The sequence below is a fragment of the Mustela nivalis genome, assembly GCF_964662115.1.
Source record: "Mustela nivalis genome assembly, chromosome: 1".
NCBI classification, from domain to species: domain Eukaryota; kingdom Metazoa; phylum Chordata; class Mammalia; order Carnivora; family Mustelidae; genus Mustela; species Mustela nivalis.
In genome coordinates this window covers 157,494,102-157,510,518 of record NC_139020.1, presented here as the reverse complement: position 1 = coordinate 157,510,518, position 16,417 = coordinate 157,494,102, and the positions used below count along the sequence as shown (strand labels likewise).

Genomic DNA, 16,417 nt, shown 5'->3' with positions numbered 1-16,417 from the left:
CTACCCTAGCACAGAGCAGGCATCATGAAGAGCCGCATCCTGTCAGATGCTGACAGACGGCATCCACACAGCTGACTGGTGAGGTTTGACGGGTAATCAGGAGTGCCAGAGAGAACTAGGGACTGGCCTTATCAAGTGCTCTGTGCTTCCCCAGGAAACTGGGAAGTGAGCACTTCAGTGTTCCTATCCTGTAGGAGGGTCACTGGGACAGAGCTGGTTAAGGTGTTCACACAAGGTCACCAACTCAGGTCATGGGACCAGAGGCCTACATTAACCCACACCGTTGCATCCCCCTTGGAAAGGGTAGAGATGAAGTAAGGGTCACCTGAAGAAGACAGTTGGACTTGAGAAGCACTCAGAAGACAATAAATGGGATGATGTGACTGATGGGTACTGCAGTTCAGTTGGGTGATCAGCAAGGGGAGATATCCAAGCTGGGAAGAGAGTACGTTTCTAGTCAGACAGGGATTCAGGCTCCCTGACCTCTGGTTACATCACTTATCTGGGCCTCAGTTTCCTTATCTGTAAAAGGGGCATATAATGCCTGTGACAACTGTTGGGGTATTATGTCACATCAGGCATATAGGGCTTTTACCACAACACCTAACAAGTGGTTGGTGTCGGTAAATGCCTTCTCTTTCCAGGTCTCACCTGAACAGGTATCAGTTCCCTTAGGGGTGGGGCATGGAGGAGGTTGTTGGAGGGTGACCAGAGGCCCCAGGAGCTGCCCCCAGTCTGCCCTTCTCCCTTGGTCCTTCCTCCTGGACTCAGGCTCTCATACTTTTGCTCCCCAGGACCCTCATTCATGGAGACAAGAAAGGGGGGTTTACCATCTTCTGGGCAGATGATGGTTTGGACACTGGGGACCTTCTGCTCCAAAAGGAGTGTGAGATCCTCCCGGATGACACCGTGAGCACTCTGTACAACCGCTTCCTCTTCCCTGAAGGCATCAAAGGGATGGTAAGTGCTGGGAGCTGGCCACACCACATGTGAGCCTCCCTGTTCTTGGTGCCCTTTCTAGGCCAGCCCCCACCAGGCTGCTCCTCAATTCGAGGATGCTGGAGGGAGAGAGCTCTCATTTCAGGGTCTCAAAGAGGCAAGATTAGGACATACAGTGTATTATGTTAGGCAAGACTCTTGGCAGTGTTAGGCAACTGACAGAACCCAATTCAGAAAGCTTATCCAAGAAGGGAACATTTTTGACCCATTTAATATGGAAGACAAGAGGCAAGTGTGGTGTCAAGCATGGCTGAGTCCAGAAGCATAAGCCATGTCATAGGATTTTATATCTCTGTCCCCTTACTGATTCTGTTTTTCTGTTGAATTATCTTCATCTTCAGGTGGGGTGCCATCAAATGGGAGAAAAGGCAGTTGCTGGTGGCTCAAGGGTTATACCTCTTGATTCCAAAGGAAGAAAAACTCCTTTTCTCACAGAATTCTTGAATGAAAAATCAGAGAAGGCCAACTTTAGTCATGCAGGTTGAGTTGTCTGCAGAAGAAGGGGTTCTGTCATCAGAGCAAGATAGACAAAAAGGACTGAAGTCAGACAGTTGTGGTTGGCACGGCAGGCAGGTCCTGTGAGGCCTGACTCCATAGGGACTGATGTGTCCGTGGGGCTACTGATGGTGAGCCCAAGGAGGCCAGGTAGGGTTGGCCCAAAGCAGACACACTTGAGCTTCCCATTGATACCAGCAACAGGCAGGGGTCAGACAGGAGGTCATGTCTCAGAGGAGAGCGTTCCCTGTTTGGAGGTAGCAATAAGCATCACAATGACTAAGATTGTTCACTGCTGCCCCTATGTCAACCATCCCCTTCCCTCTGCTCCTGCTTCTTGCCAGCCACCTTTTATTTTTCACATTGTATCAAACAAGATGCCTCTTGTATTCTCTCCCATGGAATCCACCTACTCATAGAAGTAGTGAACAAAGTGGATTTGCTGGAGATTTGATATGAGAGACAGAGAAGAGGGTTACATGGCATATCCCACAGGAAACAACTAAAAACATCCTTTGGGGCTACACTGTCCAATATGGCAGCTGCTAGTCACATGCAGCTATTAAATTAATTAAATTGGATTTTAATTAAAAATTGAATTCCTCAGTCCCACTAGCTAGCTTTCAGGTCCCCAGGACAGGAACTATACGTGGCCGATAGCCATTGTATTGGACTGTATCCACCACTGAACAACATTCTGGAGGGCAGTCCTGCTTTAGACGTTTCTGAGATTCATCACTTCTTGATTTGGGCAGCTCTGGGGCTGTCCCCCCAGGACCCCTTCAGGATGGACCCAGGCTCTCTGCCTATCCTCCCCACTTCCCTGATTCCTTTTTCCACAACCTTCCCCTTTCCTTAACAGAAACACTTAATCTCGGACTTCCAAACATATCATGGGGCTCAGGATCTATTCTCCTTAAAAGACAGTGAAGGTTTTAAATGAAACCATGGGAATCTGTGTTTGTTACACCTCTAAAGGGCCCTGTAGTTTATATAGACTTCTTCTGAGAACTCAGAAGGTACAAGATCTTCTATATAATCTTCTAAAACTGTCTGTAGTGAGAGAGTGGATTTTGTACCCATTCAGATTGGAATTAGATTCAGGCTAACTGTACCTGTTCCTATGATGGATATTCCTTGGGTGCCCATTGTGTACCAGGTGTGGGGCTAGACAAGTCCGGTCAATGTCGGGTTGAATCCAGGCCCGTGGTGAAGCCAGGGGCTGGGAGTAAGGGGAGGGTCGTAATGCTGGTAATGCCAACTGACCTGGCCTCCCCAGGTGCAGGCTGTGCGGCTGATCGCAGAAGGCAAAGCCCCCAGACTCCCTCAGCCTGAGGAAGGAGCCACCTATGAGGGCATTCAGAAGAAGGAAACAGCCAAGGTGAGTGCAGGGCCCTGCCCACCCTGAGCTTGCCAGTGCATGGTCTGGGATGCAGAGGGTGTTCGGCGAAGCTGGGGTTCAGACTGAATGGCCAAGTTGTAATTGCTTAAGGCCTGGAAAGAGATCAGCCAAAGCAGGAAACACATGAGGAAAGTTCATGTGGCACCTGGACAGGCAGGGAGCAGGGTGTGTTCTGGGTTCTTCTCTGTTCCTCTTAGGGAAGAATGGGCAGGCAGGGACACCAGGGAAAAGAGCTGGGGTGGGGCAGTGTGTAAAAAATCAGCCATAGGGCTGGAAGTCTCTAAGATGGGGTATGAGAGGTAATTCAGTTTCTTGGAGCTATTACAGCCTTGGGGGTGTGGGGGAGACCTATGGGTTGTACTTCTGCTCAGGCCTTATGGGGTGCATAGGGATCTGTGTGAGCCCTGCAGGTGAGGAGAAGCTGTCAGGGGTGGGAGGATGCCTGTGGGATGAGATTGCACTTTGTGCTGGGGAGGCTGTTTAAGGCTGTGGCCATCTTAAGAGAATGCTATCTTTCCTAGTCATCCCGAAATTTACACAACTAGTGAAAGACTGGTGTCAGAGAACACCCAGAACTGGGAGAGGCCTGTCCCAGCTCAGGGGCTCAGACCCAAATGTCCAATAGGAAACCAGACTTCCCACTTTCCTCCCCAGACCTCCACCTAGTTAAGGTCATCAAAGCACAGGTGGGGTAGGAGGTGTCCTGGAGTTGAGGGGTTGGGGGAGGATGGGGGAATGGCAGGGTATGACCAAGGAGTACAGAAGAGACTGGCTGAGCACACACATCTTGCCCCATAGATCAACTGGGAGCAGCCAGCAGAGGCCATTCATAACTGGATCCGAGGGAATGACAAGGTGCCAGGTGCCTGGACAGAGGCCTGTGGGCAGGTATGTTTGTGCATGGCTGGGATTGGGCTAGATGAACTGGTGTGCCCTGCTGGCTGCAAAACTATCAAAATACGTTTGAACTGGTTGGCAAATAAACTGCCCTGAACCCCAGCCCCACCCAAGTACCCTCAGTCACCTCAGCCGCCCTCCTCCCAGAACCATGAGACCTGTCCACCATCTGGTGGCTGAAGGATAAAGGTCCAGCGTAGCTTAAGGCCTCCAGGGTCCTATAGCAACTCTAAGCTCCAGCTGTATTGCTTGTAAAATATTCTGAATCCCACCATGGAATCAAAGGGATTCCAAGTCCAGCTCCGACTTTGACTTGGCCCCAGTGGGGAAGGGCAGCCTGCTTAGTTAGGCCAGGGATTCAGCAGCAGGCATTCTTCACATGCTGAAGATAGTGAGCTCTAGGGCTCACAGGCTCTCGAGAGGCGTTGAGAGGTATTGTCATGATTGTAAGCAGGAACCTTTGTCTGTTCCCCACAGGGCAGTCCTGTCCTCCACAAAGCCTCGGACTATCCAAACCCCTGACTGCTGCCCAGCAGCCCAGCCTTTTTCCAGGAGTCTGTCTCCTGCCCTCATCACCACAAGATTCTTTGCAAAGTGACCAGAGCTTGGTGGCATCCCCAGGGCACTCTGTGATGCCTTGAGCAGATTTCTCCTGATGCCTGTCCACCTGAGGACTGAGGCCAAGGGATAATATATAGGGACTAAGGGGCATCCAGGGCTTGAGAGCTCCCTGAGGCCTCCAAACCTCCTCTAGATCTTGTTAGTGCCCCTAGAGGGAGAATCCTTGGGGTTGCAGGTCTTGTCATGTGGCTGCCCTGGCCCCCTCCTTTCTCTCCCTGGCCCCACCCAGCCCCTCTTCATCCCCTTAACCCCACTCAGACTAGCCTGGGTTGCCAGCAATGGGAACCTCTTTCATCCACCATCTTCTGGTTTTCCTGTCCTCCACAGAAGCTGACTTTCTTCAACTCAACACTAAACACTACAGGTTTGGTGCCTGAGGGAGAAAATTTGCCCATCCCAGGAGCCCATCGGCCGGGGATAGTTACCAAAGCGGGACTCCTCCTTTTTGGGAATGATGACAAAATGGTAATGGTGCTGCTTTCAGTCACATGTTTGTACTGTAGGCTCCCGGGGCTCAGGTCTGGCAGTTAGACCCCAGGCTGCTCTAGAGAAAATGGGAAAATGAGACTGCAGACTCCAGGAGTCTGCAAGAAAACACAATGCTTGTACTTCCCTGTCCTGGGAAGTCTGGCCCCTTCCTTGTTTTTCCTGACCAGGCTCCTCAGCCAGAGGGTACTGGAGCCCTATGAGGGTATTGGAATCGGAGAGGCCCTGTCCCGGGGGCCCTGAACTTGGAGCCTCCTTTTAGTTCAGCAGAGTGTCCAGGTGCCATGGGGTGTGGTCACTCTGTGCCTCAGTTTCCTTCTTTCTGAACAGGGACATCACAGGGAAGAACCCTTGGAGCCATACTGGGCACACTACATATCCAGACTCATGTTAGCAGACTCTGCAACTCTGAGTAACAGCTAATATTGATGGAGTGCCTTCTGTGTGCTGGGGCGCTATTTTAAAATTATTTATATCAATTAAATTTTATTTTCCCAACAACTGTATGAGATAGGCATTATACTTATTTAACAGAAGAGAAAACTGAAACAAAGAGGTTTAAATAACCCTCCTAACATCACCAAGTGAGTTTGTGGCAGAGCTGGGATTCAAGCCCTAAAATTCTGGCTCCAAAGCCTACCTCTTGGCCTCTAATAGTTATTCTCTTCAGTGGTTGGGTAGGTCTGGACCTTGATATACTGGAAACAGAGAAGGATTACAGGCGGGGGTCTCCAAGCATTTTGGGGATTTCAACAAACCCTGTGGATGTTGAGCCATTGGCTGCCTTGGTGTGTAGGCAGCTTTGCCGGGGATTGGTGTGAGCCACTCTGGGTACCTACCCTACTGTGCCCTGCCATCGGAGGGCCTGAGGCTGCCCTCAGTGTCTGTGATTTATGGTGATGGGGTGTTTTAAGTATTCTTGCTTGATACATGCAGTTGAAAGGTGCTATCCATCTTGGGTCAAGTTCCCTGGAAGCAGCATCTGAGACAGGAGTTCTTGTGTACCTGGTTTATCGATGGAAAATCCCACATAACCTAGGGCTAGGCTGGGACATAGGACAATGCTAAGCATAGATACAAGGGTTCTGGAGTCTTCCAGCCCTTATTTCATCCCAAGCTCTGCAGTGTGAATTGCATCTGCTGCATGCTCATATCACTAAATGCTCAGTATCTGCTGCCCCTGGGGAAGGGGATTGGCAGTAAGGCATAGCCCGTGGTCTTTTGTGTGTGGCTGTGTTTATCTAGCAACAGCCATGGAGGAGGAAGGTGCAGATGTAGGCTGCTAATGGCACACTCATGCAGCAGCTAGAGGATGGGGACACCATCCAAGAGGAGCTCTGGATGCGGGGTACCAATTGCACCTTCCTTGATGTCCACAGGGACAGCAAAGCAAAGGAAGCAGCCTTGGAAGAGACCCTTGGTTGAAGCATCTTTCAGAAACTTCTAGCTGGGTCTGGCTGGGCTTTAGCTCACTGAAAGCTCCAGAATATCTCCAAAAGGCAAAAGGGTGGAGATCAGGCAGGGAACTTGGCTCCAGTTATGTCAGGATGTATATAGAGTCTGCCATTCCTATAAACCACTCTTGTCAAACACAAATGTCCTTGTCTGCTCCTCTTCCCACCTCTAGACCCCATGGGACATCTGATGACCTCCACCAGATGTTTCCCTGGGGTTTCTGGGAGCTGGTCTATTAGGTGATTAGTTGTTTTTTTGGTTGACTTTCAAAGTCATGCTTGAATTATTTTTGTCTAATAAGTAGACATTTTTATAGAAATGATAAAATCATTAAACTTAAAAAGAAGTGAGAGCTTGGTTGGGGTAGGTGACCAGGAGAAGTGAGCTCTACCATTCCCTCCATGTCCATAGAATAGCCAGCATGCCCACTCTGAATGTCTCTCTTCCTCATTAATCTTGTGCCTTTCTCATGGTGAGGGTTAGAGAAGTGTGTGGGGTGCCCAACACAGTACTGCATATGGAACTGCTCTTCACCCTGAGAGGAGGCCAACCTTGGGTGCTGTGAAGCCTTCTTTTTGCAGCTGCTGGTGAAGAACATCCAGCTAGAGGATGGCAAGATGATCCCAGCCTCCCAGTTCTTCAACGGAGCAGACAGCAGTGCCCTTGAGCTGACCGAGGAAGAGCTGGTCATAGCAGAGGCTGTGAGGGTAAGAGATCCCTTCAGGGATTTTTGTCTGGTTGTGCAGGTTGTGCACTGCACATGTGTTTTTTTGACTCATACTCCCTGGAGTTCGGTGTGCACACCCTTTGTGGATATAATGTGCTGACCCCAGGCACATTGTTGGTTCTGTCCTGTCTTGAAGCTTTCTGATGTCCCCTTGCTCTCTTCCTTTGTCACTGGGGCACTGGGATTTGGCTGGCTGGGTCTGACTTTTCTAACACGCCTTGTCAGTGGTGGACAAATGAAGCAATAAGCCCCTGGAATAGATGACAAAGGCAGGTTCCAAGTCCATAGCCCTTTGACAAGAATGTGTGCAGTGTAACCTTCCAGAAAAGCTCCCTGAGGGGGAGTATCTTGTACTGTGACCAGCATGGGCATCATAGTCAGGCAGACCTGTACTCTAATCCAGCTGCCTTTCATGATGCCAGAAAGCACTTCCCTCTCCGAGACTCAGTCCCTTCCACTACAAGTCGAATCAGAGGTCACTTCCCAGAGTTGTTCCTGGTCCCTCCTGCTCCCCCCACTCATTTCCCTCTCCTTGGGAGGCAGGGTATTGACGGCATTTAGTCTTATTAAATGGAAGGCATTAGATGAATTTCCACTCATTCACTCATTCAGTCATGTACTCAGTGACTTGTTTAAGAAATACATGAGCTCCTATCAAATGCCAGGTGCTAAATCAGACACCAGGAATATGACAATAAGCAGTGTCCCTGTTGTCAGGAAGTGTCCTTTTTCATGGGGAAGAGAACCAATGAACACCCATACATGAATAAGATAATTTCAGACAAAGAGAAGTGCCAGGAGCAAAATAATAGGGTGATGGAGACAAGATCCTTGGTGGGGGGAGGGGAAGGACGACTTTAGAAGAAATAATCAAGGCAGGCTCCCCTGGGCAGGAGGAGAAGAGGTGTGCCCTGAGAGCTGAGTGGAGAGAGTTTGGGGGAAAGGAAGGCTGTGTGAGTGAAGGTGGGTCAGTTGGCAGCCACAATGGTGACTGTGGGTGTTAATGACAAGTACAGGGGACAGGACCCAGCAAGGGAGGGACATTAAGAGCTGGTGCTGCTCCAGAGGCCACTGAGCATCTTGGTAGTGGTAGAAAGCTAAACATTCTGAATGTCTGTAAAGAAAGAAAAAGAAAGAAAGGAAGAGAAAGAAAGAAAGAAAGAAAGAAAGAAAGAAAGAAAGAAAGGAAGGAAGAAAAAAGAAGGGAGAAAAGAAGCCTATTCACTCAAAAATATTCTTAGGACCACTGCTCTGGCCCCAGCCCTGTGCATGCTGGGGATTCTGGGGCCAGCTGGACAAACTGGCCTGCAGCTTCGAGTTGAGTGGCACTTGGGGTGAGCTAAGGTTGTGTTAAACCTGAGTCAAAAACTGCTGCAATTGTGTCCTTCATCTGTGCACTAGGAAGAATAAACCCCATGCCTGTGGGTGTTGTGAGTGGTCAAAGAGAGAACACAGATGGAGAGGGTCCATTCAGTCAGCACCTATGAGGACCTCAACAAATGTTGACAAGGGGCCTAGTGGTTGTCAGGAGAAGCATATACTTGCACAGTGTGCACCCATGTCATGTTCTAGACACTTCAGGAATGGTAGTGTGTTTAATTACTGTAACAACTCCATGAAGTAGGTGCTATTATTACCTTCATTTCCCAGCTGAGGAGCCTGAGACCCGAGGCGGGGTCACAGCAGATGAGGGCTGGCCTGGGCTTGGAGCCCAGCTGGTGGGGCTGGAGTCCTGGCTTCCACTGCAGTGTGGCTTGCCACATGGCCTCTGTCATCCTTAGCATTGATATCATGACACCTGTTGGTCACAGTTGGGCTAGCCCTTTCACAATGCCTGGTCTGGAGGTAACTGGGGTGGAGGGGAGATGGCCAGGAACGAGAGGCCAGTGTGGGGTGGCTGTGGCCCTGTGTGGCCACCAGGATGGTGTTGATGAAGAGAGCTCATCCTTGCAGCTGCAGCAGGTGTCAGTTGTGTTCAGCAGACCTCACCAAATGCACACTGTGGGCTGGGGCAGGCCTTTGGCAAAAAGCCCAACCTCACACCCTCCTGAACCAAGCCTGTGCAGAGCACTGCCAATGGCACAAATGCCACATTTGCTGAGCTCCTTCTGTACACCAAATGCTCTGTCTGCCTCAGGCAAGACTTCCCCCACAGCCGTTGTCAGCTCCTTGCACAGATGAGGAAATAGGCACTGAAAGGCTATCTGCATCTCCATGGCTTGTCAGGAGCCAAGCTGAGGTCTGAGTGAGGCAATGTGGCTTTGGGGTGCTCTGCCTCTCAGAGCTTCCACATGCATCTGATAAGGGCCAGTGCATTTTGTAGGTACCATAGGGTGGTATGCCCACATACCATCAGGTGACCCACGGACCCAGGCCACTTGAGTCTGAAGAGGGCCTTTGCCAGCACAGCAGTCAGTGAAGATTTCAGGGAAGAAGTGACACAATAGTTGGCCTTAGAGGCTTCCCAGGATTTAAACATGAGCGGGGGTTCAGAGAAGGGCATCACTGGTAGGCAAAGGCTCGGATGGAGGCCTTAGGGCAGGCAGTAATCAAGTGGGGATAGGGAGTGGCTCAGCATGGGTGCTGATGGTCACAATGAGCATGGGAAGGGCAAATCACAACACCTTTCCAAGAATGAAAGAGAAAGCCAAGGAGAGGTTGGGTTAAGGGTGCCAGGGGGCTGGTCCTAATTGGACCTACCCACTTCCATCTGGGTCAGTGATCAGCCAGGCCTGAAATTTAGAGGGTGAGGCATCTTCTCCTGTCCTGAGAAGCCCAACTGGGAACCCAGCCAGAGAACAGCTATCCCAGCCTGATCTACTGGATGGTTTTCTTAGAATTCTGGATGGTGTTACCCACTGGCACTGCCCTTTCCATGCTCATCCATGGGGCTGGCTGCTGCCCTCTGCAGGTCCCAGGCCAGAGGAACATAGAACCAGCTAGCCTATTAGTGATGACAAGACCCAGCCCTCCTGAGCCCCATCAGTGTGCCTCATTTTTATCCTAAAAACCAACCCCATACTTTGCTTTCCCTTCCATACTGCAACATACCCAAACACCAATGTCACTCTGGGGACCTCATTAGGGTGACAGCATCCAGGGGAGGCTGGGCTTGAAGTGGGCTTGAGAGTAGCTGGTCCACAGCCATATCCTGAGCTCTGCATGTCCGGTCTTCCTGCTGCCCATGAACTGGTATGGGTATCCCAGAGAGGTTGGGATCAAGGTGAGGTGCTCAGGAGGACAGTAGTTTAGCTCCTTGGGCTTCTACTTCCCCAAGGAGGCAGTTGCTCCATTACCGTCAGGCTCCTGAGAGCAGCAGCACTTTGGAATGGACAGAGAGCCCAGCCTGGCAATAGGTAGTCCGAATGCATATCAGGGTCTGCTCTCACCTGGAAGGTGCCTGCTCTCAGGTCCCCTGGGAGCCCTTTCTCATTGCACCTGTTTTTTAGAGTGCTTGGAAACGGATTCTCCCCAATGTCCTGGAGGTGGAAGATTCCACGGATTTCTTCAAGTCAGGGGCTGCATCAGTCGACGTTGTGAGGTAAGGCCAGGAGTGGAGGGGTGCGTTCCCAGGTGTCTGTGGTTGTGTCACAAACCACACTAAAACTGAGTGGCAGGGAACAACCACCATTTGTTATGTCTGTGGATCAGGGATAGGCCTTGAGGGATCACCTTGAATGGTGGTGGGTCGGTGAATTGGCAGGATCTAGAAGAGCGAGGCAGGGGTATCCTCCTCCAAGGTGGCTTTTCACTGCCATGCCTGGCCATTGGGCCTGGAGGGCTGGCACCTGCTGAGGTGGCACCACTGACTAGGGACCTGTGTGTTGCAGCCTCAGAGTGGCTGCTTTGGGAGTTGGTGTCATTGTAGGTGGTGGCTTATGGCTCTGAGTGCACTGATGCCAGCAAACAAGGCAGATGCAGACCAGGCCTGAATGGTCACATGTCATCACTGCCATTGATCTGATTGTTCTCAGTGGTCACAAGCTGCCCAGATTTGATGGCAAGAGCTGGAGCACTGAGGCCCAGCCCTCAATGGAAGGAAGGTCAAACAATGTGCAGCCCCATCTTAAAACTGCCACAAGCTCCAATATTCACAGTGAAAGCCAAGGTGTTGGGGAAAGGGAATGGGCAGTTAGGGGTCACCATAGACTAGGTTACCCATTCTTCAACTTCATATGGACCATCTTGTTTTCCATTTAACAGTGGTAAGTTCTAATTTGTATAAAGGGAAGGATGTGGGATATAGTAGAACTTCTTTTCTTCAAGCAACTGTAACTTAGTTTAGTCTGGTTTAGACAAAAAAGAACAATAGTCAAAAGTACCATGATAGTTTCTTTAGGCATGGCTGATCACCTCAAAGACTCAAATTAAGTCCTTAGCATTGTCACTGCCTGTTGCTTCATTTTGGGATGGGATTTCTCTTCATAGTGACAAGATGGCTGCACAGTAGCTCTGTTCTAGTTTCTTGTGTTATCAGCATTTCCAGTCAAAAGGTGGTAGGTCTCTGGCAGTTTCCACACAAGTCCTAGACTTGAATTTGACTGATTCTGATGGAGTCATGTGTCCCAGTAAGAAACAGTTGCTGGCCAGGAGGAGGCATGCTCTGACTGGCTAGGGCTGGGTCATGTGTCCTCCTCTGGAGCCAAGGACTGAGAGGACTACATTCAACCCACATCTCTAGAAAGAGAGGAGAAATTTGTTCTCTTGGAAAGTGTCAGTGCTGGGGGAAAGTGGGTGTTGTGAAGGCAGAACCAAAGATGTGTACCACACATGTGGAGAGGTTTCTTATGCTTCAGGAAGGTGCAAAGGAAATTCTGTGGAGCTCGCTTAAGTAGAGAAAAATTCATGTGTGAAATTAAGGAAGTGTGTGCTCTTGATAGGGTGTGCAGAAGACTGTTAGAGAAACACTCAGCTGAGCTCCATATTTGGGTTCCTTCAGTAGATCTGTAGAGTGGACAGTACCAAACAGAGGAGTGCACTGATGAGGAAAAGAGATCCAGGGTGAACTAAGATGTGTGAAATACAGTCCCCCATGAATGCAAAGGAAGACTTACATGTTTCCAAGAACTTTGGGGGTAAAAAAAAACCAAGGAGAGGCTTACACTTCTGCTCTGGGGTGAGCTGAGTGCAGCTTCTCTCTGACCAAATTAAAAAGTCTACCTGAGACTGAACTGAGTCATCCTGGTAACAGGCCTCTCTCCTTTATTTTAATGATATTATAATAAAAAGCTTCGTGTAAATAGTAGTTTGAGGAGGAATTCCATGCTATGCACCTGGAGGAGATTCTGGGAAAGATCTTAAAAGGGGTTGGTTCAGAAAAGCAACTATGATCATGAGAATGGGGATATGTATTGTATCAGTTTTTGCTGTGTAACAAAGCACCTCAAACATAGTAGCTGAAAACACCACCATTTTTAAAGCTCACAGTTCTGTGGGTCAGCAGTCTGAACTGGGTTCACTTGATCGAGGCCAGACTGATGTCAGCTGGGCTCACTTAAGTGCTTGTAGTCAGCTACCAGGTCAGCTGGGGGCTCATTGGTCTAGGATGGATCCTTCAGAGGGCCACTACAGTGCAGACCTGTTCCTATGATGGTGAGAAGATCCTAGGAGGCAGAAGGTCCACATGAGCACATCATATCTACTGCATTTATTGGCCAAAGCAAGTCGTGGGGTTAGCCCAGCTTCAAGGAGGAAGGAAATGGACACCACGTTCTAATGGCAGATGCTCTAAAGGCTGGGACTACAGAAAAGGTGGAGCATTGTAGCCAGTTTTATAACCTACCACATATATAAAAAGGCCCGAACTGGGCCTGTGTGCTTGGAAGCCTCGGACACTACAGTTCTCCTGTAACTCATTCTGATTTATGTATGTGGTCAGTATGAAGAATAAAATCAATTTTTTAAAAAATAATGCTCAGAAGAAGAATTTAAGATACCTGAGAAAATGATGTCCTGAGGACAAGCCAGAGCTGCCTAGAGCTTTTGAGCTGAGGTGTATTGTAGGATGCAGATAAAACTGATTCATTTTTTTTTTTTAAGATTTTATTTATTTGTCAGAGAGAGCGAGCGAGAGTGAGCACAGGCAGACAGAGTGGAAGGCAGAGTCAGACCGAGAAGCAGGCTCCCTGCAGAGCAAGGAGCCCGATGCGGGACTCGATCCCAGGACGCTGGGATCATGACCTGAGCCAAAGGCAGCTGCTTAACCAACTGAGCCACCCAGGCATCCCAAACTGATTCATTTTTGTTTTGTGAATACTTAAGAACATATATCCTTTTGTTTCGATTATGGTAAATACACATATGAGATCTACCTTCTTAACAAATTTTTAAGTGTATATTCCAGTATTGTTAACTGTAAGTACAATGGTGTACAACAGATATCCAGAACGTTTTTTTATTTTTCATGACTGAAATTTTATACCCATTAAAGAGCAACTCCCTATTTCTCTCTCTCTGCCCAGCCCCTGGCAACCATCATTCTACTCTCTACTTCTATGAGTTTGATTACTTGACATACATTATATGAGTGGAACCATTCAGTATTTGTCCCTCTTTAGCTGGCTTATTTCATAGCATAAAGACTGAATAATATAACACTGTATACTTACACCACCTTTTCCTTATCTATTCATGTGTTGGCAGATCTTTAGATTGTTTCTGCCTTTGGCTCTTTTAAATAACAGATACGGGATTGCGCTTGAGATCCTGATTTAAATTCTTTTGGATAAATACCCCAAAATGGGATTTATAGTAGTTAGGTAGAACTACCTACCATAAGTAGATAGAACTACTTATTGTAGTTCTAACTTATATTTGTATAAGTAATCTCTACACCCAGTGTGGGGTTTGAACTCACAAGCCGGAGATCAAGAGTCATATGCTCCTCCAACCAAGTAATCCAGATGTCCTTGGTAGTTCTGTTTTTAATGTTTTCGGCAGTATCAGCACTGCTGTCCATTCCATAGTAGTGGCACCACTTTACGTTCCTACCATCAGTGGACAAGGGTTCAAATTTCTCTTGAGCACTTAAAAAAAGACCATCCTCATACTTGTGGGGTGATATCTCATTGTGGTTTTGACTTTCATGTCGCTAATTATTGGTAATATTGAGGATCTTTTCATATACCTTTTGGTCATTTGTATGTGTCTTTGGGGAAATGTCTAAGTCTTTTGCCCATTTTAAATTGGACTATTTGGGGGGGGTTGTGGTTGAATTGTAAGCGTTCCTTACATATTTTGGATATTAACCCCTTACATATATTGTTTGCAAATATTTTCTCCCTTCCTATAGGTTGCCTTATCACTCTATTGATTGTTTCCTTTGTTGAGCAGAAGTTTTTTATTTAATGCAGTTCTACTTGTCTGTTTTTGCTTTTGTTGCCATGATTTTGATGTAATATCCAAGAAATCATCACTAAAACCAATTTTATGAAAAATTTCCCTATATTTTCTTCTAGGAGTTTTGTAATTTCAGGTCTTTGATTAGTTTTTAATCCATTTTGAGTTGATTTTTAAATGTGGCAAAAGATAAGGGCCCAAATTCAATCACTTGCATTTAGATATCCAATTTCCCAAACACCAGTTGTTAAAGAAATGATCTTTTCGCATTGTATATTAGCAGCACCCTTACTGAACATCAGTTACTCATCTATGGGAGAGTTTATCTCTGGACTTTCTATTCTGTTCCCTCTATATGTCCATCTTTATATCAGTACCACTTTGCTTTAATTACTATAGCTTTGTAATATATTTTGAAACTAGAAAGTCTGATGCCCCAGAAAAATTAGAAAGAGAGCTTTATTCTTCTTTTCAAGATTGTTTTGTTTATTCAGAGTCCTTTGTGGTTCCATATGAATTTCAGAATTGTTTTTGTCCATTTCTATAAAAAATAAGATTGAGATTTCGATAAATATTTCATTGAATCTGTAACTAGGTTTGGGTGGTATGATTATTTTAACAATATTCAAATCCATGACCTTAGGATATCTTTCCATTTATTTGTGTCTTCCCCACTTTCTTTCAGTATTTTGTAGTTTTCAGTATACAGGTGTTTCATCTCCTTGATAGAGTTTTTCCTAAGTATTTTATTATTTTTGATGTTAGTAAGTAGCATTATTTTCTTAATCTCCTTTTTAGATTGCTAATTTTTAGTGTATAGAAATGCAACTGATTCTTGTATGTTTATTTTGTTTTCTGAAACTTTACTGAATTAGTTTATTAGTTCTAACAATATTTTGGTGAAATTTGTAGAGCTTTCTATGTAGAAGAGCATGCCATCTACAAACAGAGGTCATTTTACTTCTTCCGTTCTAATTCTGATGCCTCTTATTCTTTATTTTCTTTCTTCCTCCCATCTAATTGATCTTTCTAGAATTTCCATTACTATGTTGAATGAAAGTGGCTGGAATGGGCATCCTTGTCTTTTTCCCAAGGGAAAGCTTTCAGTCTTTCACTATTATGATGTTAGGTATGGGCTTTCACATCTGGGCTTTAAAATATTAAGGTGTAAGGTAATTTTCTTCTTTTCTTGAGTTTGTTGACTATTTTTATTATGAAAAAATGTTGAATCTTGTCAAATGTTTTTCCTGCACCTATTGAGATAATCATGTGATTTTTATATTCCATGCTGTTAATGATGCGGTGTCACATTTATTGATTTGTGGGTGTCAAACCACCCTTGCATCCCAGGGATGAATCCCACATGGTCATGGTGTATGATCCTTAATGTGCCATTAAGTTTGGTTTGCCAGTTTTTAAAAATAATTTTTGCATTTATATTTATCAGGGATATTAGCTTGTAATCTTCTTTTCTTGTGTCCTTATCTAGCTTAGGTATCAAAGCAATTTTATCCTCATAAAATGCATTTGAGAATATTCCCTCCTTTTCAGTTTTTTTGGGAGAGTTTGAGAGGCATTGACATTAGTTCTTCCTTAAATGTTTGGTAGAATTCACCAGGGAAACCATCTGGACCTGGGCTTTTCTTTTCTGGGAAGTTTTTGATTATTGACTCACTCTTCTTACTCATTATTGGTCTGTTCAGATTTTCAATTTCTTTTTAAAAAAGATTTTATTTATTTATTTGGGAGAGAGAGAGGGAGAGAGAGAGAGAATGAGAGAATGAGTGGGAGGAAGGGCAGAGAGAGAAGTAGAGACTCCCTGCAGAGCTGGGAGCCCAACTCAGGACTCGATCCCCAGACCCTGCGATCATGACCTGAGTTGAAGGCAAGCACTTAACCAACTAAGCCACCCAGACACCCCAGACTTTCTACTTCTTCATGATTCAGGGTGTAGATTATGTTTCAAGGAATTTATCCATTTCCTCCAGGTAATACAA

General features: G+C 46.8%; 1 protein-coding gene across 5 annotated transcripts in view; it reads left to right on the top strand.

Annotated features, from left to right (window-relative positions):
- Positions 1-16,417, top strand: part of ALDH1L1 (aldehyde dehydrogenase 1 family member L1) — a 136,411-nt gene that overhangs the window by 37,540 nt on the left and 82,454 nt on the right. For 4 of the 5 annotated variants that reach the window (XM_082746178.1, XM_082746177.1, XM_082746174.1 and 1 more), the window contains exons 4-9: positions 795-960; positions 2,774-2,875; positions 3,695-3,784; positions 4,742-4,879; positions 6,937-7,062; positions 10,532-10,623. In XM_082746178.1, coding sequence (XP_082602304.1) covers positions 795-960; positions 2,774-2,875; positions 3,695-3,784; positions 4,742-4,879; positions 6,937-7,062; positions 10,532-10,623 — 714 coding nt within the window. The remainder of the gene's footprint in view (positions 1-794; positions 961-2,773; positions 2,876-3,694; positions 3,785-4,741; positions 4,880-6,936; positions 7,063-10,531; positions 10,624-16,417) is intronic. The other variant, XM_082746176.1, reaches the window with a different exon arrangement.